This window comes from Nelusetta ayraudi, unplaced genomic scaffold (genome assembly GCF_046127955.1).
Source record: "Nelusetta ayraudi isolate G7.1 ecotype Tasmania unplaced genomic scaffold, CSIRO-AGI_Nayr_v1 ptg000026l, whole genome shotgun sequence".
NCBI classification, from domain to species: domain Eukaryota; kingdom Metazoa; phylum Chordata; class Actinopteri; order Tetraodontiformes; family Monacanthidae; genus Nelusetta; species Nelusetta ayraudi.
Genome location: NW_027466076.1, coordinates 4,830,848 through 4,858,465, shown reverse-complemented (window position 1 = coordinate 4,858,465; position 27,618 = coordinate 4,830,848). Strand labels below are relative to the sequence as shown.

The following is a 27,618-nucleotide window of genomic DNA, read 5'->3' as shown; positions in this document are numbered from 1 at the left end:
TTTTCACTTAGAATGGATGTAAAATGCACTGGGGGCTACCGGGAGTCATCAATTATTTTGTAATTGATTATTTTTAATTAATGAAACAACAACTAAAACATTGTTTTCTGGAGACGTAGGACAGAAAAGTTGCACTTTTTGAATATGTGCCGCTTCAATTTGACTTTAATTTTCAGAGGTTCTGGATTAAAATCAACCATTGGCTTCTGCCAAGTAGCTGCAGCTCAACATTCGTCACACGGTTCTTCTTCTAAACTGACCTTCACATCCGATGCTCTAAATCCCAGTAATCAGACAGGTGGACATTAATCCTCCTTCAGTTAACCGACGATAATGAATAGATGGAGCCGGATTTATTTAATCAGTGACCGGATCCGTCTCTTCTCACACTGCCGCCATCTCCCGGGTCATGTGATCTTGCCACGACTGGCCAAGCGAGTGGGATCACTGGAGAGGAGACCCTGTGCTGAATACATCCTTCAAACTAGTGTTGCAGTCCAACTGGACGGACTCTGGATTTTTTTTTTTTTTTAATAAAAATTGATTGATCAAGAGACTCGGTGGAGACTCAGCCAACACTGCAATGACCGATAATAAAAGCAAAGGAAGCTCTTATTTCACCTCCTCAACTTTGAGGTCCTTCACAACCACCATGAGTGAGATGTGCACTGAGCTCAGACATTGAAGGTTTTTACGCATTTTGCTCATGCTTGGCATGAGTATCATGCTCAGTTAAATTATTTCTAGTTCATTTAGTTTTTCTTAAGTTTTTTTTTTAAGAAGCAAAGTTGTTTTGTTTTTTAAAAATTGGTTTAAAGTAGCTGGCAAAGCTGCAAAATAGTAACGTCTCGTCTCGATACTCTAGTGTCTGGAATGTCTTGGTTGCACTACTTAAGCCAACGAGAATTAAGTGCAAACGTAAAGTTGTACAGTGGCAGCGACGCCAAATCAAAGGCAAAACTGATGAACGGCTAAAAGGCAAAGAAGGACTGCAGGAAGAAAACGCTGCACATTTTGACAAAGTTATGTATCAGAGTTTAATTTCCAAGTGATTGGCAAATCAGTTTCTATACAGGTACAGACCTTCAAGGTTTTATTATCCCCCCCCCCCCGACTGTACATGGCTAGAAAAAGTCCACAGCGACGGCACATAAACATATAAAATAGTTTTACCAAATTCACTTGTTTTGTACTTTTTTCCTTTTACAGCTCATTTCCTTGTTGCGGTGTTAAATACATCTGTAACCGTGGAGCAATGCCCGACCATAGCAAAAAAACTGATTTCCAGTCAAATGTATACAATCTTATTTACATGAGGAACATTTGATCAAAGTGCATCGAGGGGGAGTCCTGATTGGCCGTCATGTCTGACACCGATGGAGAGTATTTACAGTGTGTACAAATGCTGCGATCATGATGATCTTGACACCCCGTTGTGACAATACATAATAATGATTATAATTATAATTATAATAATAATAATAGACACCAACTGAAATAACCAGCTTAGAAGAATGCACTGCAGGAAGTACCGTTGGAACGTAACCTAACAAACAAAAGAAACTTACATCTTAAATATTAGTGGTGCCCACACTGGGGCCATACATAAATATTCACATGAGTGAGCCGTTTAAATTAAGTGGATACAAGAAATACATGTTGGACCAAGTCAACTAACCTCTTGCCTCCAAACAATCCATTACGATCCATAAATTATTATTTATATTATTCATCAAAGAGGAAGAAGAAAGAAAAAAAAAACAAAAAAAACAGACAGAGTGGAAGCTAGAGCTCCCCCTACTGTCCAGCAGCGATAATCTAGAGACAAACTCGGCGCTCTCTTCTCTTTTCAACTCGCTATTCAAGCAAAAACAATCGAAAAAAATAAATAAAGTGGCATTGGATTTGGGAAAACCAAAATTTACAGGGAAGAATAAAGTTAAAGAAAAATAAATAAATAAAAAGAATAAATAAATAAGTGTCAAAATTAATTTCTATTTTTCACATTATGGTTTGACTTGGCGGTCATCCTCTCCACAGAATGACATAATGCACTTCAGAAGGCATGTGGTCGTACTGTAAGGGCTGCTGCTGCTGCTGCTATAGACGAGCATTGGCATGGGAACAAGGAGGGGGGGGGGGGGGTCGGAGCAGCGCCGGCCGTAGGAAGGAAAAAAGTAAAAATCCCAGACGATCACGATAGATCGTCGTCTGTGCTCACTATCGATATCTGCAGGCAGAGAGAGAGAAATGGCTTTAATTTGCAGTCAAAACCCAACCTCATTTATCAGATTAGATTGAACTTTATTGATCCCAAATTGGGAAACTACACTGTTGCAGCAGTCAAAAAAACAATACAAAAAGTGAAAATAGAATAAAAATAAACTATACGGTAGTTACAATTTACAGTTAAATGTATGCCTTAAATCTAGATTATTATTTTTTTAATTCATTTTCAATGCTTATTTATTTATTTTTTTTTAAAAGGATTTTCAAATATGTATATTTATAAAGAAAATTTTGGGCATTTATTTTGCAGAACACAACTTAATGACTAGATTTATTGAGGAAGAAATTTGGGTTGCGACTTCATGATAAGAAAAAATAAATAAATAAATAAAAGTGGGTGCCGACTCTCTGCCAGTTGAGCACCGCTGGTTCCAGTGATTCGCTGGCAAAGACAACGGGAGGGAGACGCCATCAATCACCCTCAATCGTTTGTTTTCATTTTTTTTTTCTTTTGAACGAACGGACATCTGCTGCGACGGTGAGCAGGGCCACGCCGGGGGTTTGTGTCCATCTTTGACTCTGGCCGGGATTACGGTAATCTGCTTAATCTGCGTGCATGAGTGCGTGCATGTGTGTGTGTGTGTGTGTGTGATAGCGGACAATGCGTGCAGGATTACGACATCAGGGTGAGAGTGAAGGTCGTTACCGGAGTGAAATTAACGGTGGATTAGAAAAGCAGTTTGGAATCATTAACGACGGAAGATTAAAAAAAAAAGAAAAAAAAAAAAAAGCTTCTTCTTCTTAATGGTGACAATTGGCTGACGTGCGTGCAGAACTCACCGCTGGGTAGGTGTGACCCACGCTGGCGCCGTGTCTGGTGATGTCGATGTTCAGGTCTTCTTCTGTGGTTTTCAGGTAGACGGGGTTGTCGAAGTTCATGCTCTTCTGGTTCTTCAGCTGCCAGTTCCTCCACATCAGGTAGCCGCCAGCCGCCGCCATGGCCAGCAGCACTGCACAGAGTCACAACCGTCATTGTCGTCGTCGTCATCTTCATCATGTGTCTAAAATTTGGCCCGATTTATGATTTCTATATTTGTAAAAGATTCATATAGTGTCCATAAATACAGGGCGAGGGATGGTGGGCGAATGACCGCTGCAATATAAAATGTAACCACGTGGTGTCGCAGTTTCTTCTCAAAATCTCCAAATGTTACACACTTCACCTTTAAATACAGCGAACCTCATATTTAAAAAAAAAAATAAAAATATTGCTCTTTATGTAGAATTTGCAGAAGTCAGGTTCCACTCACAGACTGGCAGGACGGCCCAGGCAGCAGCAGAACCTCGTTCTGTGGAATCCACCTGAATGGACGTGCTCACGTTGGCTTCTGCGAGGCAAACATTAAACCATCAATTCAAGTCACTGCTCACACGGTGCAGAGGTGCAGAAGTGCTTTCACTGTCCGACAAGATATTTTAACATGGTTTAATAAAAAAATAAAAAATAAAAAAAAGACCGGTTGATTTCACGATCTGAACGAAACCGAGAAACAAAACGGACTTCAAATGAAGCAAAAAGAAGACGTCCCAAAAAGAACTTCATGCAAGAGTGACTTCCTGTGAGAGTTGCACCCGGTCGTCAGTAGCAGGCAGAGTTGGAAGACGGCTGAAGCGGTTATATCAGTTACAGCAGCTCCAGGTGAGAAACACACACACAAAGCTGCACTTGTGTTGAATTCTTCTGTGCGTTTCTGCGATGCCGTGCGCGCCTGCAGTGAGCCGCGCCGCCCTGCTGGCGGGAGCCAGTGAGTGACATGACTGGCAAGCAGCTCCGCTCAAAGCCTCCATGGAGACTCGGGGACAATGGAGGAGGTGAGGGGACAAAGAACTTGAGTCAGTCTGTGGTGCTGGCAAACGACGGGGCGGACTGGGTGATGTCATTCAACAGATCCCCTCCCCCCCACCCTCCCACAGGGACCCACAAAGTCAACAAAAGCAACTAAACCAAGTAGCTCGACGGCTAAGCAAGGGCTAAGTCGCTAAAGCGCGGTAACAAAAGTGAGTGCGTGCTCTTTATCCCACCAAAACACGTCGGATGTTTGCGTTTCCTTCCCTTTAGAGCCGAGGGGGTGCAAACTGTTTGACTGGTGGGGCCACAGTGGCTTCCAAAATGTGATGGAGGGGAGCCGGAGCAGCAGCAGATGGATGGAGGGTCATGGTGAGATATAGTTTGCAGTTTCGTTGTTTGCCCATGCGTGGCCTTGAGCCACCACCTAGAACCACCCCAGAATAACCCAAGAACAACTCAGAACCACCACAGAATAACCCAAGAACTCAGAACCACCACCTAGAACCACCCCAGAATAACCCAAGAACAACTCAGAACCACCACCTAGAACCACCCCAGAACCACTTCAGACTAACCCTAGAACAACCCAGAACCACCCCAGAACAACCCAGGACCAGCCCAGACTACCCCCTAGAACAACCTAGAACCACCACCTAGAACTCTTGGACCATTTAGTCCAGGGGTGGGCAAACTTTTTGACTGGTGGGGTCACAATGTTGTAAAATGTGACAGAGGGGGAGCCGGAGCAGCAGCAGCTGTATAGAGTGTTTTGGTGACCCACCTCACAGGAGGGAAAGATGCATCATGGGATATGGAGAAACCATGCTGCTTTAATGTCAATTGAAAATGAACCAAAGCGTTACAACAAAATACAACTTGTAAGTCCTCTTTGATGAAAAGACTCATTAAGGCTGTAGTTTGCCTGCGCCTGCTTTAGGGACACATCTACCCTAATGCCAGCAATTAGACGAGTGCAGATTATCCACTCCTGCTGTGGTTAAACAAGGATAATGAAAGATTAAGTTGGACTCTGCCTCGCTGAGAGAGCTTGGCTGCTCTCACACGATCCGAACCCTCTTCATATTCACACTTTGACCTCAGGCTGTTGTAGGAGGGCTGAATATGAGGAAGTCGTACGACTGATGCTTTCATCAAAACCAAGTCTGCAAACTTTTAAAATAAATATAGATTATGCTTCACGGAAAAAAAAAAAAAAAAAGCAGGGCTCAGATGATTAAAAAATACATTTAAAATTATTCAATTAGTTTGCACAACAACTTGAAAAACCACCTAAAGTAAAAACACTTCGGTTATTGGGCACTTTCATGTTGCTGCCAGCAGATGCTGCTACTGAGCCATGATTGCAACCCAACCGTTAACCAGTGGCGAGTTTACTGCAGTTTCAAATCTAAATCCCAGCAACTTTTAACACCTCAGACCACAACAGAAAAAAAAAAAAAAAAAAAAAAGCAAAACGCTGTTGACCGAACAGGAGGATTTCGAGGAGCACAGTAAGCAGGAGAAACATCTTCACCAACATGACGTGAAGGGGGTCACACTCCAATCACTTAACATCGAGTACAAGCTGTAAACGGAAGCGTGCAGGGACCAATCACAGAGCCTTGTGAGGCCCTCGTACTGTTGATAAGGAGCGTGGAGCGTTTGACATCACTGGCCAGCTGCATTTTTCACAGGATCGGTCCCATGACGACAAACAGCCGTCCGTGCGGTTTGTAGCGCAGTCATACCGCCAAGAGTGCACGGTTATTACAGCGCAATAATATGATCGATGTAAAAAGGAAGTGGACAAAGAAGAGAGGAAATCAAGGCACGTTTGTCTTTTTTTTCCAAGTTGAAAGCATCTGAGTGCGACAGCTGGGGGAGCGGCTCGACGCAGCGCTCCAAAGAAAGAGCAACTGCAGCTGAATTAATCATCTTGATTGCAGCAAAGCCCGAAAGCATCTGAATGTTTGATAAGCGTCAGCACGACAAAACACCGTTAAACACATTCGGTAAATATGAGCCACTCAAAAAAAAAAAAAAAAAAAAAAAAAAAAAAAAAAAAAAAAAAATTACACTTGCAGTTAGTGGTGATTTGAGAGCCATACGGAAACGCAGCCGATACAGGTTAGAGGCAGAGCAGCAGGAATCAGTCAACAGCATCACCTCAAGCCACAGTGCAGGAGAGAAGAGTGTTTCAGACGTGCTCGAAAGCCAGTTGTAGTAGGTAGCAGCGGCGGCTAGCAGCTAGCTCATGGCTTTACCTGAGGGCAGCGGCACGAGAGCTTTCCCACCATCCTCTGAGGGAGCTCCTCCGGTGGAGGAGTCTGTCACACAGAGAGCCGAGAGTCAAGCTCAGACGGAAACAAAAAAAAAAAAAAAAAAAAAGAGGCAGAATTGGCCTAGTTTCATCCAGTAGCCGTCCGCAGGCTGGAGGCCCTCGCTGAAAATAGACCTCCCTCCCCGTCTCCCGAGATTCCACTAGTAAATAAATGCATGGCGGATGAAAGCAGGTTCCATCTTCCATCCATCCATCGTTTCTCCATCAAGAAAGAAGTGAGGCGAGAGGACAGAGGAGTGAATCCGTTCAACATTGAGCCTCCCACATTTCCAACATCAAACAAACACTGGGAGCACCAAGGGACAGTCAGAGGTACGGAAGAGAATTGGCGAAATAAATAAATTACGAATTTTCCATTTCGAGAATAAATTAAAGATTTCGAGAATGAAGTTCAAATTTCAAGATTAGGTCAACATTTGGTGATTAAAAGCAGAAATTCTGAGAATAAAGTCAAAACTTAAAGATGAGAGTGGAAATTATTAACGTCACTGCTTTAACGGGAAAAAAAAATTAATATTTCATCTACCAGTGGGCGTGTGTCACTGTAATTGTAGTACTAAGAAGCGCGGTGTCACCTTGCCAAGACGCTGAGTGAATATTTCAAGTGATGCGTTTCTCTCCACTGCCAGAAAGCAACATCAGACACGTCTCTCCATCGGCTTCGTCGCGACCAAAGACTGACGGAGCGGCGGGGGAGCGCAACCGCGAGGGTGAGCATCTGCTGAGCCATCTGTGAGGTGGCGAGAATGAAAACCATTCCATTCAACGCTATGAATAAGCCCAGCTTCAATGCAGACGGCAGGAACCAGTCATGACAAAGCCAAACTGTAAAGACCATCAGCTGCTGCAGCTCCAGACTGCCAGAGCAACACTCTTCAGTTCCCTCTGAGAGGGGGGGGTTGGGGGGGGGGACTCTGCTCTCAGGTTCTTGTGGGGAGCGGATCATCCCCTGGTCAGAGCCCAGGCTCCACAATGCTCCACACTTTCCACTCACTTCAGCAGAGACGGCTGGAAAATTGGATAAATACGTTGGCTGGAGGTTTCCGTGAAAAGCCAGCAAAAGCTTGGGCTTCATCCGCACTGGAGGGTGGAGGAAGAGTGGTGGTGGGCAATCCCAGCGGCAGGCGTCTCTTTAACTCTTCAACGAGCGCAGACGAGGGTGCGAACGCAGCACGAGGAAAGAAGCTGGCAGAAGCTGCAGAATTTTTTTTTTTTGTTGATGAAGCCGCTCAGAAGCTTTTTCTCTGTGCGGGAAGACTGCGTTTTCAGAGATGGACGGCAGGTTTATAGGGACAGAATTTCTGCGCAAAACTATTACTTCTATTATTTATTGCATAACTTTTGCCACGGTTGCAATGGCCTTGCCTCCTTAGTTTGGCTGTGCAGGGAACTGCATCACGACAACTAAAGTCTGCATGGTTTGCACTTGGCACCGTTGGTTTACTTTTAGTCACTGGCAAGAGCAGGAAGAGTGAGCAGGAAGTGGCAGGTGAGCCAGTGAGAAAGGAGTGAGTCAGAGTGCGCAAAGGCAAACCCACTCCTGAAGCAGCAGACAAACAGCCCTGCTGTGGAAGACACTGCCGATGGGTCAACTACAGTGATAAAATATGAGGCAGCAATCATCAAGTATGACTTTACAGCCATACAGAAAAATGGCCACGATTAACAACATCTTAGTGGATGGTATTCTTATTCTAATCGAATGTAATAATTATTCAATAGCAAATAAAAGTGAGAAAAACCTTTGGAAAGTTGACGTTTGTTGATATTTTGGAACACTGTGTTGGAGGAGGAGGAGGAGGTCCCCCAATCAGATGCTGATACAGTTTGGGAGGCCGTGGTGGGGAACATTTAGGGGAAGCCCTGGGCTGAAGGGCTCAAGTTTAGCTTGCAGAGCACATCCTGCATCAACATGGATGCAGTAACGCTGCATTGTTTGGAGAATTTAGTGAGATTAGTGTCTTCGGTGGAATTCTGAACCTTAGATGTTCGGGGCAATTTCTTCTAAAAAAATGAGCAAACGCAACGAGGAGGAACTAAACGGGTCGGTTGGAGGAGACGGACGAGGATGGAGAAAACTCGGTGAAAACTCATCTGCGAACCAGAAGCGGTGAACAAATCTTCAGGAGGACAGAACGGAGCAGAACCATACGGGCTTTGACCGAGGAGAGCGGACGGCGGCGCGGAGTTGTCAGGGAGATCCCATGCTTCGCCTACGCTACCGTCTTGGCCTGCAGTCTTGAGTCCAATTAGTCGGGTATGTGCTGTGAATTGAGCCGTCGGGCTGCTGTGTTCCTCGCTTGTGTATGAAAAGGCTCAGCGGGAACAACAGAGAAGGAGCAGGACGGCCAGAGACAAAACGCAGCAAATGGTTCTTAGCAGCCCTTTTTTTCCTCTTTTTTTCCCCCAAAACTGGTGAGGTTGCCTTGAGGGTCCACGTTAACAAATTAAACCGTTTTATACAGTTTAGAACTAAAGGGATATTCACTGTAATTTATTACAATGCATGCAAAAAAAAAAAACAAGCCCTTTTGTTATTTTTTATCCAAGCACCAGACTTCAATGTGCCACAACCAATTCAAAGCAAGAAACGACTTGAGAAAAATTACCCTGAGGTATGAAAAAAAAATAAAAATGCAAATAGTTCAATCAAGCTGAGCGCTGCTGATTCAGAGACATTGAAGAAAGGATTTTGGACGCCTCATGCAATTTGCCAGGTACGGCATTGTGCTAAGAATCAACCATTCACTCCTGTACTCCAGATACGCGCTCAGCTATGAATGAACACATGGATGAATTAAAAAAGAAAAAGAAAACCCTCATGCATGACTCACCTGGCCTGCAGCGTAAACCGTCGGCCGCCAGCTCCTGTCCTTCAGGACACACGCATGTGTACTTTGGGGAGTGTTTGTTGATCTGCGGCGCAGGCAAACACATGTAGCTGCAGCCTCCGTTTTCCCCTTTCTCCACACACCAGTTGGTGCCTGCAACACCAAAGCCACGGAGGAGAAAACCTCATCGAGAGCCGAGGGACACGGCGAGCGCTGGGACGCCACACCGGCTGCGTTTCCATGGCAGGTTTTTTTTTTTGCAAAATGAAAGTGATATTTGCAAAATTTCGAGTGTTTCCATTACACTTTCGCGATTTACCTCTATGCGGATACGTCTGAATAAACCACCTCATGAGAGCGTAAAAAACCTTTTAGCCATATTTGAGAGGTTTTTCCATGTTCAGGTGTTCGCATCACCATTTTTTTTTTGCCATATTATAGGTTATGTGCAGTCCTAGGGGTCATGGAAACGCAGCTACTGACAAACAGCTCTGTGGTCTTAACTACGTACCTGAGAGCTGGATGAGCTCGTGGTACACGATGATGTCCTGCGGGTCGTTCAGGTTGCTGGCCAGCATCACCACGTCGGAGCCGGTGAACTTGTTTGCGCCGTAAATGGCTCGACTTTCTCCGTCGGTCCAGAAAACGCGATCCTGAGGACAAAGCGACGAGTCTGGTCAGTTCTCCGACGGCCATGATATGCAACGACGGCAACCTCAAAACGCTGCAATAGAGTCCCGAGCAGCAGTTGTTCAAGGGTCAACTCAGTTTGATTGATTGGCTCATAAATCATTCCGTTTGTTGTCATCATGGGTTTTTTTTGTTTCTGATAGTATGAAGAGTTTATTCAGCCAACTTCAAATTCTCTTTCACCTTCTGGAAATCATCATCACACAAGTCCACCACCAAGTGTCACAACCAATGCAGTCAAAATGTAACATTTGTAGCTTGCATTTTAAAATCCAAACTTCATGTTCTTGCAATACAACATTCAGGACTTCACTTGGGTCCAGTTGGTATATTCTATATGGCCGTTCCTTTAGCAATGCATCCAATTCCATTTACCACTTTGGTTTTTATACACCGACTCAAGGGGGGGAAACCCATAATTGGTTGTTATGACCGAATGCGTCTCCGTTGAAATCCCAGCTATCAAGTCCCGAGTACAAATGCTAAACGATTCTTGCGTTTGCTGAATTCCATTCATTAAACCAACGCAGATTCACCGCAGTCACTCCAGCGTCTATCATCGTCGACTGACGGGACAAGAGGAGCTGCGGCAGTACCTCGAAAACGGTGAGAGCAAAGGGATGAGCCAGGTACTCTGAAGACTGGAGGACCTTCTTCCTGTTGTCGCCGTTCAGATCCACGCTGCACAGCATGTGCAACTTGGAGTCCACCCAGTACAGTCTTCCTTTGATCAGGTCTACCAGGACCACGGAATGGAGCAAAACAGGAGCGGGGAGCACAAAGGGGATGATTGAGCATCAACGGAAGTAGATGACGGCGTTACAAAGCAGTGAAAGTTAAAAAAGAGAAAAATCAATCGATGCAGCAATTTCATCAGCAATGACAAAGAGGAAACCAAGTGTTGGAGGACAAAGCAGGTGAATATAAGTGGGTGAAGCAGTGTCTTAATTTCACTCCATGTATAAAACATGAGTATTAAAAAAAACAATGTTTTTTTTTTACTGCCTTTTTAAAAAGTACTGGATCAATCCAACATAATAAATCCATTTCAACTAATATAAAACCATGAAAGTTGAGATAGTGAGGATTTTTTCACTCCATTAAAATAAAATAAATAAAAACCAGGCAGGGCCTGTTGACAATGCTGCTGATGTTGTTTGCAGTGTTGAGGTGGGCACAGAGAACGACTGCTGCAGAGGGTTTTCCTACCCAAGGTGATTCCATTAGGCCACTGGATGTCTGATGCAACCAAAACCTGTCTGTCCACTCCATTCATACCAGACTTTTCAATCTTGGCTGGCTCACCCCAGTCAGACCAGTAGAGGAAACTACAGGGAAGACGAGGATCAAATAATAAAAAACACTGTACTTGACATTTTAAGGAAGACAACAAACTGGCAAGCAAAGTTTTCCACTCACCCCGACAGCGGATCCACGGCGATGGACGCTGGTTCTTTGAGACCTCGATTGAACAGAACCTTCTGCTTGGTTCCATTAAAGTTGGAGACCGATATGGTTTTGGTGCCGAGGTCCGACCAGTACAGGTTCTTGTAGATCCAGTCCACAGAAATCCCAACAGGGATCTGGACGTTTTCGATGACTTTCTCGTGAGCGCCGACGTCACCTTTTCTGTCCAGTACGGTCCTGCGAGGGGGGCGGAGAGGAGAGGAGAGGAAAAGGACAAAAGGATATTTAAGTGTAGCTTATTGCAATTAAATTCAAAAAATATCTTCTCAAAAATAAGACGTAGCCAAATACTCAAGCCTGGAAACTGCAGCAGACGCTGAGAGGTCAACAATAACTTTCAGCTGCATGCAATGAATCTAAAGAAACCATTCCCATCTCAGATGATGTTTGATCGTGGTGACCAGGAAGTACCTGTAAATGGCCTTGTGACCCAGGTCGGCCCAGAAGATCATCTGCTGGTTGAAGTCGGCATCCAGCGCCACCGTGTTCCTCTGCTGCTCCACCAGCTGGGTGTACTCCTTCCTCTCCAGGCCCAGGCGGCGAATGTCACGGCGGTTGGTGAACATCAGGCACGGCTCCTTGCCTGCAGACAGAACACAAGGGGAGATTGGGGACATTTACATTTGGTAATGTGTTGAAGAACACAGGCAGAGGACGGGGAACAATCCAGGCCATTCATCCAGGTTTTCTGTTCTCTAATCGTATATACTTCATTTAGTTCATAAAGCTTGTATATTTATTTAAGTTGGGGGTAGGTACACTTAAGTTTTTACTTCTTCCTACCTCTTTTCAAGCATGACTAATATCATTTTGATGTATATTTCACTGGTGTTTACTTATCCTATTTTTTTTATTTATATGTTTATTAATTTTTCTTTCGTACGTTTTGGTTTTTGTATCCCTTTTATTTTCTTATTTTCTTTCATGTTCGAAATAAATAAATAAATCAAATCCATTCTCATGGTATTTGGGTTCAAATAAAGAACAGGTGAAGTTTTCAAGCACTGGAATCCAAACTGCATCCATCCTTGAAAGCACATAATGTTTTATTGTTATCCATTAATGAAAGTCCAATTAAAAACTATATTTCTACCACAAATCGAAGATTTTAATTTCTTTGCAACTAATGAGAGCCCCCCCACCCCCAAACCACAAACCCTTTGCGACCACAGTACCAAAGCACCAAGTCCACCTCCACCAAAAGGTTCACTCACCGACGGCCTTGCACACTCCTGTGGTCGCATCCATTTGGTAGCCGTTGTGGCACTCGCACTTGTAGCCTCCTTTCAGGTTGATGCAGATCTGACTGCAGATGCCGGGGTTCTCGCATTCATCAATGTCTACGCTCGCAGAGAGACGGAGACGGTGAGAAAACAGATTTGATAAAATGTTATGCTTTTCCTCCTGTTATGTTTCTACACTCTGGCCAGAAGAAAATGTTAGAACCTGAATAACCTGTGCGGACAGAAATAATCAAATGTATGCAAAAATTCTAGACTGTTTTGTTGCCTTTAAAAACACAGTAAAAAAAAAAGATGGAATATTATATAAAGCAACCTACCACCGCAGGTCTTGTGGTCGATGAGCTGGAGTCCAGGTGTGCAGTCGCACTCGAAGCCGATAATCTTGTCCTTGCAAATGTGCGAGCAGCCGCCATTGTTCATAAGGCACTCGTTAATATCTAGAGCGAGCGACAGACGTGACGTTGGCATTAGTTCAAACTTTAAAAGAAAGCGTTCAATGCAAATAAAACATTTACTGTGTGGAAATGAAGCTAAACCTCTGCAGGTTTGGAAGGATTCAAATTTCAAAGTGCAGGATGAGGAAAGAGAAAAATCAGAGGAAACCAAACAGAGTCCTTTTGGGGGGACTTGAGTGACTGTGACGCCGACTCACTGCACTCTTTGATGGGTTCGTCGCTCCAGTCGGAACAATCTCGGAGTTGGTTGCAGACTTTGCTCAGCTCGATGCACTCGCCGCTGCGACACTTGAACTTGTCGGGGCCGTTGCACGCAGACGCTGCACAAAGAAAGAGTTGCAGGTTTCACAATACTTTCTGTAATGTCTGCAAGACGTTTTCCTTTTCACGCAACCCCGGAGGAAAAGGTGCAAAATGAGGTCACAAAAAAACGGTAAACGCTTCGTGCAGAGTCAGTCAGTCAAGCCAATCTCAGGTGTTAAAGCCAACAGTCTTTGACATGCAAAAAACAAAGCAGTTTTTAGCCATCCTAAAATAAAGAAAAAGAAAAAGAAAAAAAAAATTCTATGAAACTAAACAGTTTCATCACTTAGGTGTCTGATTATAAAGTTCCATTATGTGGAACACGTGCGCGGGCACATGTACGCAAAGCCTGAGGTGAAGAGCTTAAAAAAAAGTTAATTAGTTGTAGAATTAGGACAAGGATGAGAATTAGTCATTCGTAAAACCACACACACACACAGATACACACACACACACACACACGATCTTACTGTTTTTACAGTTGACTTCATCCGAGCCATCAGGACAGTCACGGTTTCCATTACACTGCTTGCTGCCTGGGATACAGGTTCTGTCATCACATTTGAATTGATCGAGTCCACAGGAGCGAATGGCTGCAAAACAAGAAAAAAGAAAGCAGTTGCACATCACACCTGAAGAAAAAGAGACCTCAGAAGACATCAACAAGTACCGCGGCTTTCTTTTCCGCTTTCCTGCCAAATTTGGTCCAAGCTAGTCAGCCTGCGGGTGCTTCTATATGGTGAAAATATTGCTCAAAGGAGGAAAAGATGTAGTTTGCCTACGCCTGGCCAAGAACCACTTCATTGAAATGACTAATAAAACACTGAAAAAAATTATTTAAATGAATTTATATAATTGGTATGACTTACTTATGAATAATACAATTTCTTTAAGTGTGACGGGCCAGATATGGCCCCCGGGCCGTAGTTTGAGGCACAACCAGAACAGCCTTTTGTGTTTGGCTGAACCAACTGGAGCCTATAGTGTCATGTAATAAAGACACTGTATGTATCTACACCAACACACTAACTGGTTGAAAGCCCTCCCCCCCACACTGGACACCTCAGAGTAGCAGGCAGGAAGCATTATTACTAGTTTATAAGCGTGCGACCTGACACGACACTTCTCAAACTGTGCTACTTGATGGCAGACACGGCGCCACACTGGCAGCCAATCTGAACGCCATCTGCCACTGCCTTCTGGGGTCTGTGGGCCAGACACACACATTTCAAATGTTAAAGGTGCAGTGTGTGAAACTGACAGAGAAGAGAGACACCGACACTGTGGTTGATTGACTATTTTCTTTTAAGCTGTTTTTAAACAATTCCTCTAATCACTGCACATGATATATTTCATGATGACTGTTGGGACTTCTATTTCTATTCTCTCTTATGTTATGCATATTCTATATGTGTTCACTCATAGTTTTGATGCCTTGAGTGACAATCTACAATGTCAATAGTCATGAAAATTAAAGAAAAATCACAAGTATGTGTCCACACTTTCGACTGGCAGTGCATCTCCTGTACATGTAACAATCAGCAAGCACCAACGAATCATTTAAAACGATTGCCAGCGCTAAAGCAAACATTGTAGAAACTCCAGGCTCCATCAGTGAGGCTGTGCTGTGCTGTACGTACGGCAATTGGCCTCGTCGCTGCCGTCCCTGCAGTCGGGGTCTCCATCACACCTCCACTTCATGTGGATGCACTCTCCAGAGAGGCACTGCATCTCGCTGGCCGGGCACTTGGCCGGGGGCGTCGGGTGACGGCCGCAATGAGCGGGTGACTCATCCGACTGATCCTGCAGGGGGCACAGAGCCGCTTGCAAGTCACCGATGACTACGACGCTCCTCGCGTTTCATGAGAAAATGGCCACGATATCAGCTGAGATAAAAAGTAATTTTCACCAATTGACTGGAGCTTCAATTTGTACCTTTTTTTTTTTACGCCTTTTTGTAAGCCTCTAAAGCCGGCTGTAGCGATTAAAAAAAATACATCTAAAAATCGCAGTGGTGGAAAAGTACAATAGAAATAATTTTGTCCTTACAGTAGTAGTACAGCAGGTTTCACTGTGTGTATATCTTAAGGTTATTAATAGCATTTACAGTCAATTTCAGAGTCTTCTATGCACGGCACAGACAATAGCAAACATTAACAAAATCTGTGAATAATGACACCTAGAATTGGTGTGAAAAATGATCTAAAAAGGCTTTTAGGACTCATCTCCCTCATGATTACCACGCTGATCAGAGTTTAAGAGGATAATCAGAGCTGGAGTGGAGTGGGCTGAAGGATGGGTTTCTCACACTTACATCATCTCAGAAAGTGAGTGACTCATGTGGGAGTAGATTAGCACAATTGCGAGAGTGTGCGTTTGCCACGTCGTAGCTGTTAAAAGGCAACGCAGGCTGGGTGTGAAATTAAAAAAAAATAAAACCACCAACACAGTGATTTCCATGTAGCAGCAATTAGACATTGACTGGTCATAGCTAAATAATTGTCACCAAATACTTTCCTGTACCACTATTCTACAGAAGAGGATTAGGGCCACAAGTACAGATAAAAAAAATAAAAATAATTTTAAATTTCCAATTCGAGAATAAAGTTGAAATTTCGAGAATAAAGTTGAAATTTCGAGAATAAAGCCAACATAAAAGACAAAATTTCGTGAATAAAATCAAAATTTTGCAATTTAGATCAACGGAAAGTAAGTCGTCTTTTTACGTTGACTTTTTCACAAACTTTCAATTTAAAAACTCGACATGAAAAATGAAATGTATAATTAAATAAATAATTCCTTGTGGCCCTAATCCTCTTCCGTACTATCCCGATGGCACTCGCGGATCTTTGTTGCGCAGGTTTGCGCATCCAGACGCACGGTAAAGCAGAACGTGCAGATCTCATTCTTACGTGACAGTCGACGTCGTCGTCGCACACCCAGCTCGACGGGATGCACGACGAGTTTCCACACTGGAACTCGCTGGGACCGCAGGAGGACAGAGGGCAGTCCACCTCGTCCGAGCCGTCGCCGCACTCGTCCTCGCCGTTGCACACAAAGTTCTTGGAGATGCAGCGGCCGCTGGCGCACGTAAACTCGTTGGTAGCGCATGTGATGTTACCTGGGGAGGAGGTCGGGTCAGCATTGGCAAGGCGACGCTTCGAGTCAGTATTTGAGAAATACACGGGCATCATTTCTAAAGTGTGCGACTGCATTTTACACAGAAACATTTCAGTGCAATTTTCATACAGAACTGTAAATAATATAAATACTCAGAGGCATTGGCTAAAGCTGCAACTACAACATTTTTAAGCACAAATTAAATGACTGTGCATCTGTGTATTACGCATGTAGCTGCATAATTGCATTTATCTGCCAATTATAGAGATGTGAGACAAACGCCCACACCATTTGTATGCCTAGAGCTTCTTAATAGCATTAGAAATGCCTGACTAACAGGCTCCTCACCGTCCTTGCATCAGTCCAGGGTTTAATATCACAGGCGGGGAGTTCTGAGGTAGACCGACGCCAAGCGTGTGCATGTTTGCTTTGGCGTAAAGCCAACAACTCGGTTGCTTTTTGCACTTTCCTTTGTTTAAATTAAACATTAAAAATCTCTCCATTCATTTCTCTACGACGGCTCATCAACAGAAGAGCGTTCCAGTGACCTACCGCAGTTGCTTTCATCCTCCGCATTGTCGCAGTCATTCTCGCCGTCGCACTTCCAGAAGTTTGGAATGCACTGAGTGGTGCCCGGGCCACAGCTAAACTCGTTCACGCGACATGTTCTTGTATCTACAGGGACAAACATAAGAACACAGCATGACGACACAGTTTCACTGCACAGGTAAGTGCAGCTTGGGTCTATGAAGGACTTTCACAAAGCTTTGAGAGCCAATGAAAACTCATTGAAGGAAAAGAAGCCAAGTAATGCAGCATGAGTTGACCGTTTCGCAAAAAAAAAAAAAAAAAAAAAGGAAATAGTGTCATTTTATCTTTGTCATACGTCATGGAATTTGTTCCAATCTGCTCCGTGGCCTGGAAAAGTCTCAGTGGCCCTTGTTGCATAAAGGCAAGTCGTGCACTTATACACAATTAACCAAGCGAATGATCCAATCTAAACAGCCACAGAGCTATGACGAGTGAGCGCACACAGCCCGTCCTTCAGCAAACGCACTGCCAAGACAGCCAGTAAATTGCGAGCTGCGACTCAATTTGCTGCCCACGTGAAATCTGGGAACACTGCATTTCTGACAGGGCTTCAGGTTTGTGCAGAACGATAATGATTTCCATACGTAAACGTATACGTATAGACCAGTTTCCCTGAGTTAGCTGCTGCACCTTTCCCAAACTTGGTCTTATGAAAGTGTGTCAGAATATAGTGCAATCATCTTGTGCATTCTGAGACCGTGTTAATCACTGGAATTACGTTGCTAAGCTGCAGGTGGCCTCCCCAGCTGCAGCTCTGATTCCTGTGCTTTTTGACAGCTGACAACTTTGCAAAAACACTGACAAGAGTGAAACAGGAAAGGAAGAAAAGAGGGGGCTGACACAGTTGCAGTTGCAACTGCAGCCAAGTCGCATGCAAACAGCTGGTCAAACACAAGACAGAGCGGCCACAGCGGAGAGTTGATCTGCACGTACGCCACCGTGGCTATGAATGGAGGCAACACAAGGTCTTAAACACACTGGAGGAATGCTGCACAGGACCTTCAGTTGACCCACACTGCATGTTCACATACACACACACACACACAAATCCTGTCAGATCTAAAGGACAAAGATCAAAGGCAAAGCGAGGCTTTCAGCCATTCATATTTCAATACGAGCTATATATAAAGCGCTGGACCAGGCATGGGCAAACTACGGCCCGGGGACCACATGTGGCCCGTTTAGCTTTTTAATCCGGCCCACCAAACTTGAAGAAATGATAAAACAGCTGCATTTCATCCATGTTTTCAGAGTCATTTCAATAAAGAGCGAAACACTGCTGGGCTTCAAAGACACTGATTTGGTTGCAACTTTGCTTTGGTTCATTTTCAATTGACATTAAGAAGCCGACTGATTTCCTCAGCGTCACAACCCAAGTGAACACACGCACGCACTTCTGTTAAAATATCTTCTTAGCCATCTGGGGCAGGCATTTTATTATATTTTAGGTTCAAACTGTCCGCTGTTGTTCATCATTCATGCACCGTACGTTTCATTCTGCGTTTGCCCAACTCCAGTGGATTAAAATAAGTCTCTTGTAATCCAACACCGAGTGAGACTCCGCAACTACAACTATACTCTTTGTGTGTCCACCTTCATTCGGGCTCCAGTTAGGTTGAGCATTTCATTATAGCAGGAGTTTCCAAATTAACTCAGGAGAAATGTTGCGCTTCCCTAGAACAGAAACTGACAAAATAAAACTGATGTACTTTTGCGAAACAAAAATCTAATATTGTGAAGGACTGACAAAGACCTGTGAATTTAATGTGTATAAAAATAGTCCATGTGTTTATGAGTTGTGCAAGGAAATGTTACATAATCTTCAAGAATCTTCATTAACTATGTTAAGGCAACGCTTTTTTTCATTGTCATTTTTATTTGAAATATAAATAACTGAAAAAATAGTAATTCCTTTTTTTTTTATCATAGAGATTTGTACCATAATAGAAGCAGATTCTAGCTTACATTTTCTGACATTTGCCAAAATGTCAAATGTCAGAAACTGTAAATGTCAAGATGAGCAGGCGTTGGACCAGGGCGTCTAGAGTGGAGCGTCCACTTGGTCACACTGATCAACATGAATATGTCTATACAGGTACTACCCAGAAAATTAGAATATCCTGAAAAGGTTGCTGTATTTCTGCAATTCAACTTAAAAGGTGAATGTGACATATTATATAAATGAATATGCAAATCAATATATTTCAAGTTTTTATTTCTTTGGATTTTGCTGATCAGGTCTTGCAGCTTAAAAAAACCCCTCAAATTTTGTAATAATTTTCTGAGTTTGTGGGTTTGTGGTTTTAATAAGCTGAAAATCTTAATCAGCAAAGTTACAACAAGGAACTGCTTGAGATGTCAATTTGCGTGGAATGGCTCAATAAAATGTGTTGCTTTCATCTTTTATGTTAAATTGCCAAAATAAAACAACTTTTACTTCATATTCTCATTTTTCGGGTAGTACCTATATATATATTTGTCATGATTAGAATATGAACTTCAAGGTGTTTTTCTTAATAAAAACTTTCGTGTTGCAACAAAAAAAAAGAAAGAAAAAAAGTGACCTTTGCCGCTTTCAGGAAGCAAAGCATGACAACACTCACGGCAGATATTGACGCTCTCGTCGGATTGGTCCTCACAGTCGGGCTCTCCGTCACAATGCCATCGCTTCGGCACACACTGGCCGTTGGCACACACAAAGTCTGAGGGCGAACAAGTCTTTGCCACTGCAGGAGGACAAAAGCAGAAATATGGAGTTCAGTGAAAGTGAAAACCAAGCCGCTGTGTAGTGTGTATTAAAACAACATATCTATGACAAGAGAGAAGAAAGGCGACGCGTGAGGTGTGTGTAGTTAGTCACACAAGCAGGAATTCACAGTGGGCCTTATTATCATACTGCTTGTTATTGGAAATGTATTTGTGTCTCAGTTCAGAGTGCTGGAGCTGCGATATCCAGGCGACTGCGACACGCCGAGGATACAAAAGCAACAAAGTGTCACTGAGCGAGCGCGAGAGAGAGAGAGAAGGTGACGAACCTGAAACTAATTATAGAGCCCAAAGGCCACGCTCTGTTTTAGACCTCGCGAAGAAAGGCTCCGATATTCACCCTCGTTATGCTCAATGACTAAATATAGTTTAGACAGTACGTCAGGGTTCTGCATGCTCACAATATGCAGGAACCACTGGGTGACGTTGGTTGTGCCGCGAAGATCAACACTGAAGCCTGAGCGACGAATGCCGGTCGATTCCTGGCGGTTCAAAGGTGCCGTCGCACCGACAGAGGAGACGGATTCAAACGGTGTGTTTCGCGCTGCAAATACCACTGGCGAGAGGTTTGGCAAGATTCCGCAAAAAGCAGCAACTGGTGGGAGAGCTTTGTGCTCGGCTCGTGCCAACTATTAGTTGCGCCGCAGGATGTTTGGACGCCTCTGCCGCCCGTCCATCACTGCCAGCAGTCTGATCACGCAGACAGTCGGCACTTCATTCACATGAGGAAACGTCAGCTTTGAATCCACCTCCATATTTGGTTTTGAAAATAACAAACAAAAAAAAACCCTAAACTGAACTTGCCGTTACTACACTGATTAAATAATGGCCAGTTTGTTTCTGGCATCTCACCGCAGTTGCTCTCGTCGCTGGAGTCGGCGCAGTCGTCGTCGCCGTCGCACTGCCAGATCGATGGGATGCAGCGACCATTCTGACACTGGAACTGGCTGGCCTCACATTCCGTCTTGGTACCTGCAGAACAAAGCAAAGAGGCAGAAATGGGTCACATTGCATTGCTTGTTTTCTCCCCCTTTATTGTTTAATTGTGATTGGTTGATTAGGATCTTCCTCGGTGCACCACTTCCAAAACCAACTGCCCTCATCAGAACCAGCTGGGAATCAGAGGGGGATTCAACCACCACCACCACCACCACAGAGTCACATTAGGTCTGCATTAAGACCAGTACTGCTAGCAGTTGGCTGGATGGATGGATCAGCAATATAAAGGGCAAAACGCTGATATTAAAAAAAACATACATATTGCATTACCAGAGAGCTGCAGCGCTTTGCTTCAGTGTCAGCCGGCAGTACGGAAATCTTTACAGGCCAGCGTTTTGTGCAACTTTGCCAAGAGCTAGAAGGGAGTTGCCGTTCCGCATGTGCAGCTGAATGTAAAGCGTTGAGATGCAAACCAGGTCCACGGTGAATTGTGATAGTGATCCAACTGGATGGAGGGAGAGGGAGTTTGGAAGGACTCATTAAGATGTCTACAGTCTAGGGACTGGCGGAACGCTTTAAAAGTCTATTCAAATGATAAAAAAAAGAAAAAAAAACATTTTGGGGAAACATGAACCTCAAATGTGACGACGAAAGCACAGAATTAGAGCTGCAAATACACAAAACTTCCCATCCTGGCGTCCAGTGTGTCAGTGAAACGCAACCGCAGCAACATTAGGGAAACTGAACTGAACTTGAATGAGTCAATGAATCGCTGCAGCTCTAAACAGAACACAAGACAAATGCCTTCGTTGTCTGAGGGGAGAAAAACACTGTGCCAAACAGCTGTGCACATACAACACAGACAGGAAGCAGCTCCAGCGCTCAGCATTCATGACGCACTGATATGAACGAAAGCTAGAATTGCGAGTTAGCATCATGCATGGCTGCATTCTGTGCTACACAGCATCAGTGTACTGTGCAACACTATGATCTAGTCTAGATGATCCAGTTACAAAACTGGCAACTTCAACAGAAAACTAAAGTAAAAGTGAATATTGTAAAAAAAAATATATATATATATATATATTACAGTATTCAGCTCTGCACTTTAATGCAGTATCAAAAAAACAACAAAAATAATGATTGGAATTAAAAGTCTTAGCCAAAATTAGACTGAGCCTCTGAAATACCTTTTCAAAGAAATATATTTTTTTAATCGTATTGGTGCGGTTATGTCGTACGAGTATAAATCAGCAGTACTCCATTAACATTTTAACATAAACACCTCGGAGGAAAACCGCTCATTCCTGCTTCTAATCCACTTGCACTACTTTCAGGTTTGAGTCAGGAGATTCAGGCAGAGGAGCAACGAACCGCCGCCGACTGAAAGCGGGAGATCAACGTGCACCATATAAACACCGTCACACTTGAGGTCATGGTAATGCAATTTTTCCCCAGTAACAGAAACGGTTGCAGTCTAGTCCTCCTCCTCCTCCTCCACCGCTTCCTCCTCCTTCAGTCCAACAACCCCGCCCACTTTAAGACCCCCGCACCGACCCTCCCCCCCCTTCTAGCCGAGGATCTGTGTCTAGTGCATGGTATCATGGTAACCACGGCAGGGGGAGAAGAGAGAGAGAAAAAAAAAAACATACATCCATTTTAATCAGGCCAGCGCGGCGCCTGCTCTTGCTTCCATCTAATTTCAGTCATGTCTTGTTCAAACAGGCACAGTCTGTGTGCATGTTCACGTACGCTAGTAGTTGATTTAAAGGAGGGGGGGAAAAAATGAAGAGCCATAGTTCAGCCTATTTTACTCGGTAGGTATGGATTATATAGACACTCCAGTGCAGCCAGCAGGAGACGAGTCGCCCTGCTAGTTCCCTTCAACCTTATAAAAAACACTTCTCAGAGATTTTGTGATTTAATAAATAAAACAACAGTCAGCTATATGAATATTTTATAGGCTTGACAGTGAGTACAATGTCAGCCCTGCATCCAAACGACAAGAAAAACAGACATCTGAACCTGATTTAGACAGGTTGTGAAAAGTATATTTTCACATCACACAGATCTGGAAAGTTCATTTACCGAGCAGTAAATACCAAAAGCAATGCTCTCACTTTGTGACACGTTAACATTTCACAGCTCGAGAAAGAAAGACTCTTCAGAACCGACTGAAACGAAACTCAATATTGTCAACTCGTTTGAGAGAACACTGGATCAAGGTCTCGTCAGTACATCACACAAAAACTCCAGTCGACGCTTTCATCACAAAATGTTGAAAAACTGAGAGTTCTCCAATATGAACCAAGATTAATGTGGCAGTGTTATAATAATAATCATCATCACCAGTGGCAGTATTTAACCTACATAAAACAAATGGGTACAACTGCCCTTGTGCTTGTTTTCAAACAAACATCGACGTCATTGAACACAGGATTTGTAATAATATTCAATGCAGTTGATCAGATAAATATTTTGACCTTTTTTGCAATAATGTGGCAGATTACTGCAGTACGCATAGCAGCCCAAGCTTTTGGAAGCAGGCCGGCAGAAAGTTTCAGGAGATCACACTTCACTGATTAACCAATTAAATAGAATCTGGAAAACTAAACACTGAATGGGGGATAAATGAATGCAAACACTACAATAAAGTGAAGAAAACAAAAATCAATGGTTCATATTTTAATCCTTAGTTTTAAATCAGTGTTAATGCTATAACTTTATATCCATGCATTTGAGAAAATAAAGCAAATTACAGCACCTCCAGTTTTTAAAATTTGTGTCTATTAGCAATTTACAAAGGCGCGAAAAGAGAGACAGGATGAACGACACTCATTCCCCACAACTCAACATAGTTGCTGGCATTCGATAACCAAACAAACCAGCTTTTACGATCAACTAGTAATAAAAGACAAGACCAAAGGACCGCAAACACAGCTGAGACTTGAACCCCGGGACACACCGCTGTTAATTAGCCGCTCATTGGAATCACCTGCGCTTCGCTGATTGGCCTGCCGGGTTCGCTCCTCTTCCCCTCAGCTACCGCCACGACCCCCTTCCACGTTTCCACTTTTGATAACCCCATACCCTTAAAAAAAAAAATAATCACGACATCCCTCCCTCCTTTCTGTCAGCTTCCGACTCTGGGAATGAAGCGATTAGCCACCGCGCTAAGGGGTGAGGAGGAGGTGGTGGGAGAAGAGGCTCCCGGAGTGGATGAGAAATCAGGACGTCAGACGTCAATACAAGAAGCGAGAAGCTTCGGGATTTTATCGCTGCGTGATTCCCAGCTGAATTTACGTTAAACTGAGTGCATTTAACCCCTTCGAATGCGCAGTTAACAGCGGAATAAAACGAAATGAACCAAGGCCCATATGCGTTCCCTTTAACCCATTCACCGAACCTAAGCAAAGCTAAATTTCTTGAATTTTAATCATTAGTAGTCGTAGGATATATATATATTTTTTTTTCCGTAAAGCAGCAACACGGAGGCACAAACCAACCCATCTCGCGCCTACACGACAGAGACAGTGAGGTGGGTTTTAACCGAACAAGGTGAAGCCAAGCGCGGTCGACGGTTCCTTCGAGGAGCCGCCGAGAACAGGTGGAACATTCTGGTTCTCTGGCTGCGCGTGTTCGCTTTAGCGGCATTTCCAGACATTCTATCGTTTTTTTTTTGCTTGCGCCGCTGACACACACACACACACACACACACACACACACACACACACACACACACACACACACACACACACACACACTTACCGCGGACGTGCTGGAGAACCATTAGCAGCGGCAGCAGCAGCGGCAGGATCCCCGGTGTGAACACGACCATCTCTCGCGGTGTGTGTGCGTGCGTGCGAGTGTGTTACCGCACGGGAAGCTAGCTAGCCAAGGCGCTCGTGAGCTGCTGCTGTTGCCCCCCCCCGACTCTCTCGCGCTGGCCGTGTGGCTTTGTGCTCTTTTGATTTTTGCCGGTTCACGCGCCGAGCACACATACACACACACACACGCATACGGTAACAAAAAAAAGGGGGGGGAGGGGGGAACGAGGGAGGGGGGAGGAAAAACAGCACTTGCACGCGCCAACACACACTCGCCCGCACACTCAGCTCCGCGGGTCCAGCACGCGCTGCTGCTGCTGCTACGGCAGGAGGAGGAGGAGGAGTGCGTGCGCCCAGCGAGGAGTCACTCGTGACAATGAGTCCACCGCGCGCACACGCCACGCGCCTTTTGATCCCGCTGCCGTCCTACCACCGCCGCCGCCGCCACGCGCCGTTCGGCCTCGCGCCTCTTCCTCTGGAGCTGCAGCCCATTTCCACAGATTGGCGATTAAACGAGCGGCGCCGGTGCGTCTGATAGGAGGTACTACACTGTCAGCTGCTGCTGCTCCTCCTCCTGCTACCTCTACTCCTCCTCCTCCTCATCTCTCCCCTCGACCCCCCCATCCTACTACTCCTACCTCTCCTCGCTCACCTCCCCTCCCTCTTCCTCCTCCGTCTTCTACTCCTACCTTTCCTCCTCCTCCTCGTCCCTCTCCTCCTCCATCAACTACTCCTACCTCTCCTCCTCCTCTTCCCCTTCTCCCTCCTCACCTCCTCTTCCCCATCCTACTACTCCTACCACTCTTCCTCCTCCTCCTGATGTTAATTGATAAAGTGATGAAAAAGAGGAAAACAGTTATGAAGCTACTGTCCATAGCCTGATCATCAACCAATCACCTGCTAAACAGGTAATTGACATGTTTTTATAGCCCTCCGAACCCCCCTTCACCCACTCAGAGGGTCTTGAGTGGTGCTGCTAATTGGTTCTAACATGAGATTCTCTGTATAAACTGAATACAACTCATTCCCTAAATATGCACAATTTGTTTTTGTGCTTTATATGAACCGTATTTTTCATTTACTTTTCGTTTCGGGCAGACTTTGTTTTCTACTTTGCTAAATCTACACAATGATAGTGTTGTACTCAACCTGTTCAGTTTTACATTGTACAATGAAAGTGTCCACACTTTAGATATGTGGCAGTTTAAGTGGAGACTTGAGCAACAGTGGCCGCCGAGACCAAGTGGTCTCACAAAACAGCCGACAATGAAAAGTGCTCTTTCCTTCTTCTATGGATCAAAAAAAAAAACATGGATGGAGGTTTTATAATCTCATTTGAATGGTTTAATACTTTGTTCTAATGGTTGACTTGTGTTGTTTTGATTATTTTTATATGACAGAAGCGCCGTAGTTGCACAGCTAGACACACCTCTCGCATCAAAACAGCACATGCTTACTTTAGGTTTGATATGCGCTCACGATCTAAAAAGCAGCCGCGGCTTCAAAGAGAGCTGCGTGCGGAAAGCCAGCCTTGCTCTCGCTGACGTGTTCTGCTCTCTGTCTGATGTCTGCCTCGTGCTATTCCTCTCTGTTTTGATCAGCAGGCCTTAAGATTCTCCTCGGGGATGTGTGCTGCCAGGTTCCATCGGCTCCCAGAGTTCTTATCAGAGGAGTGAACCTCATCCTCAGTGATGGCTGATGGCTGGTGAGACACCCCAGGGCTCATTCTGTCCCAGATTTTTACAATTCCAAATATACACACACACACACACACACACACACACACACACACACACACAGAGTCATACACACAGAGTATAATTCTGCATTCGGAAATGTTTCTTCCCCGTCAGTGTACAGTAACCACCCCCAAATACATGGAGAAAAAAAAAATGTGCTCCAAAAAGAGAGATTTGAGAATTCTCAAGAAATTGGGCATTTTTCTAGTGGAAAAACAACAGTGGAAAATCACGATTTGAAGTCTCAGCAGCAGCAACAACAACAGGCTTTGTGCCAAGGATTAGAGCTTTGAAGGTCTATATAATCAGAAACCCCTTTTGGCACTCAAAGGTCACGGTTGATTTTTATTTTCCAACAGCACACAGGTAATCATTATACTGACATTGAACTATGGGGGAAAAAAAATTTAACTTTGTTTGGTTTCAGGCAGAGCAGTACAACTTCAGGCAAAAGTCCTCATACTTCCAAACTAAAAGGTCGTTAACAGTGGAATCAGACATTCTATGGTCAATGAATGGATTCCCACTGCTCTTCTTGTGGAACATGACACTGAGCTGCGTTTCCATGACAGTTTTTTGCAAAATAAAAGCGATATTTCAATTACAATTACAATTGCGATTTGCAGGTGTTTCCATTCCAATGGTGTGAAGCACATCAGCTGTAATTCACTATGCAAGAGGCCTTTAGTCAGGGAAGGTTATTATGATATGGTGTCCTGTTAAATGAGATATCTGAACTTCAACATTGCAGCTCCAACGTTGCTGCACCGAGTCAACAAACACAAACTCAAGGTGAACTGAAGTCGCACAGGACCAGATGGAGTGATTAAGCAACCAGAATGCAACATGCTTTCACATGCTGGCAGCGTGAAGTGGCACCAGGCTGACCACTGCCGTAAATCTGTCATCATAAAAAAAGAAACACAGCTGCAATGTTACAAAGTAAATGAGGGTAGGACACTGTCATTGAGCCACGTATGGTGTTCTGTCCTTGGAGAGGAAGTACGACGTCCTTCTAGATAGATAGATAGATAGATAGATAGATAGATAGATACTGTATGCATCCCCTTCTGGGGAAATGCAGGTGTACAGCAGTATACAGTGGGCGTCACCTGAATTTCCCCAGAAGTGATATAACTGCTAATTCGTTTCCGAGGCTGATGTCTCAGGTGCGTTGGCCAGTAAAGAGGAAGCTGATTGGATAGGTGACTGGATCTGACAGAGCCG

The 27,618-nt window shown here is 44.3% G+C and overlaps 3 protein-coding genes across 5 annotated transcripts in view; 2 read left to right on the top strand and 1 right to left on the bottom strand.

Annotated features, from left to right (window-relative positions):
- Nucleotides 1-27,268, top strand: part of LOC142890323 (uncharacterized) — a 114,919-nt gene extending 87,651 nt beyond the window's left edge. The window contains exon 24 of the transcript XR_012927063.1: nt 27,258-27,268. The gene's annotated coding sequence lies outside the window, so the exon portion shown is untranslated. The remainder of the gene's footprint in view (nt 1-27,257) is intronic.
- Nucleotides 1-27,618, top strand: part of pum3 (pumilio RNA-binding family member 3) — a 224,074-nt gene that overhangs the window by 13,982 nt on the left and 182,474 nt on the right. The gene's annotated exons all lie outside the window — the stretch shown is intronic.
- On the bottom strand, nt 1,090-24,846 carry vldlr (very low density lipoprotein receptor). 2 transcript variants are annotated; one of them, XM_076029257.1, is made up of 20 exons: nt 24,594-24,846; nt 20,739-20,858; nt 19,724-19,846; nt 17,082-17,204; nt 16,322-16,530; nt 15,050-15,212; nt 13,880-14,002; nt 13,304-13,426; nt 12,969-13,088; nt 12,622-12,747; nt 11,819-11,990; nt 11,360-11,584; nt 11,150-11,268; nt 10,537-10,676; nt 9,762-9,903; nt 9,254-9,403; nt 6,343-6,405; nt 3,540-3,617; nt 3,070-3,239; nt 1,090-2,230 (listed from the first exon to the last, which is right to left on the bottom strand). In XM_076029257.1, the coding sequence occupies exons 1-20, from the start codon at nt 24,661-24,663 to the stop codon at nt 2,195-2,197; spliced, it is 2,595 nt and encodes an 864-aa protein (XP_075885372.1). In that variant the 5' UTR covers nt 24,664-24,846; the 3' UTR covers nt 1,090-2,194. The 2 variants fall into 2 exon arrangements, with proteins under 2 accessions (XP_075885372.1, XP_075885373.1); XM_076029258.1 differs by lacking the exon at nt 6,343-6,405 and having other exon boundaries at nt 24,594-24,845.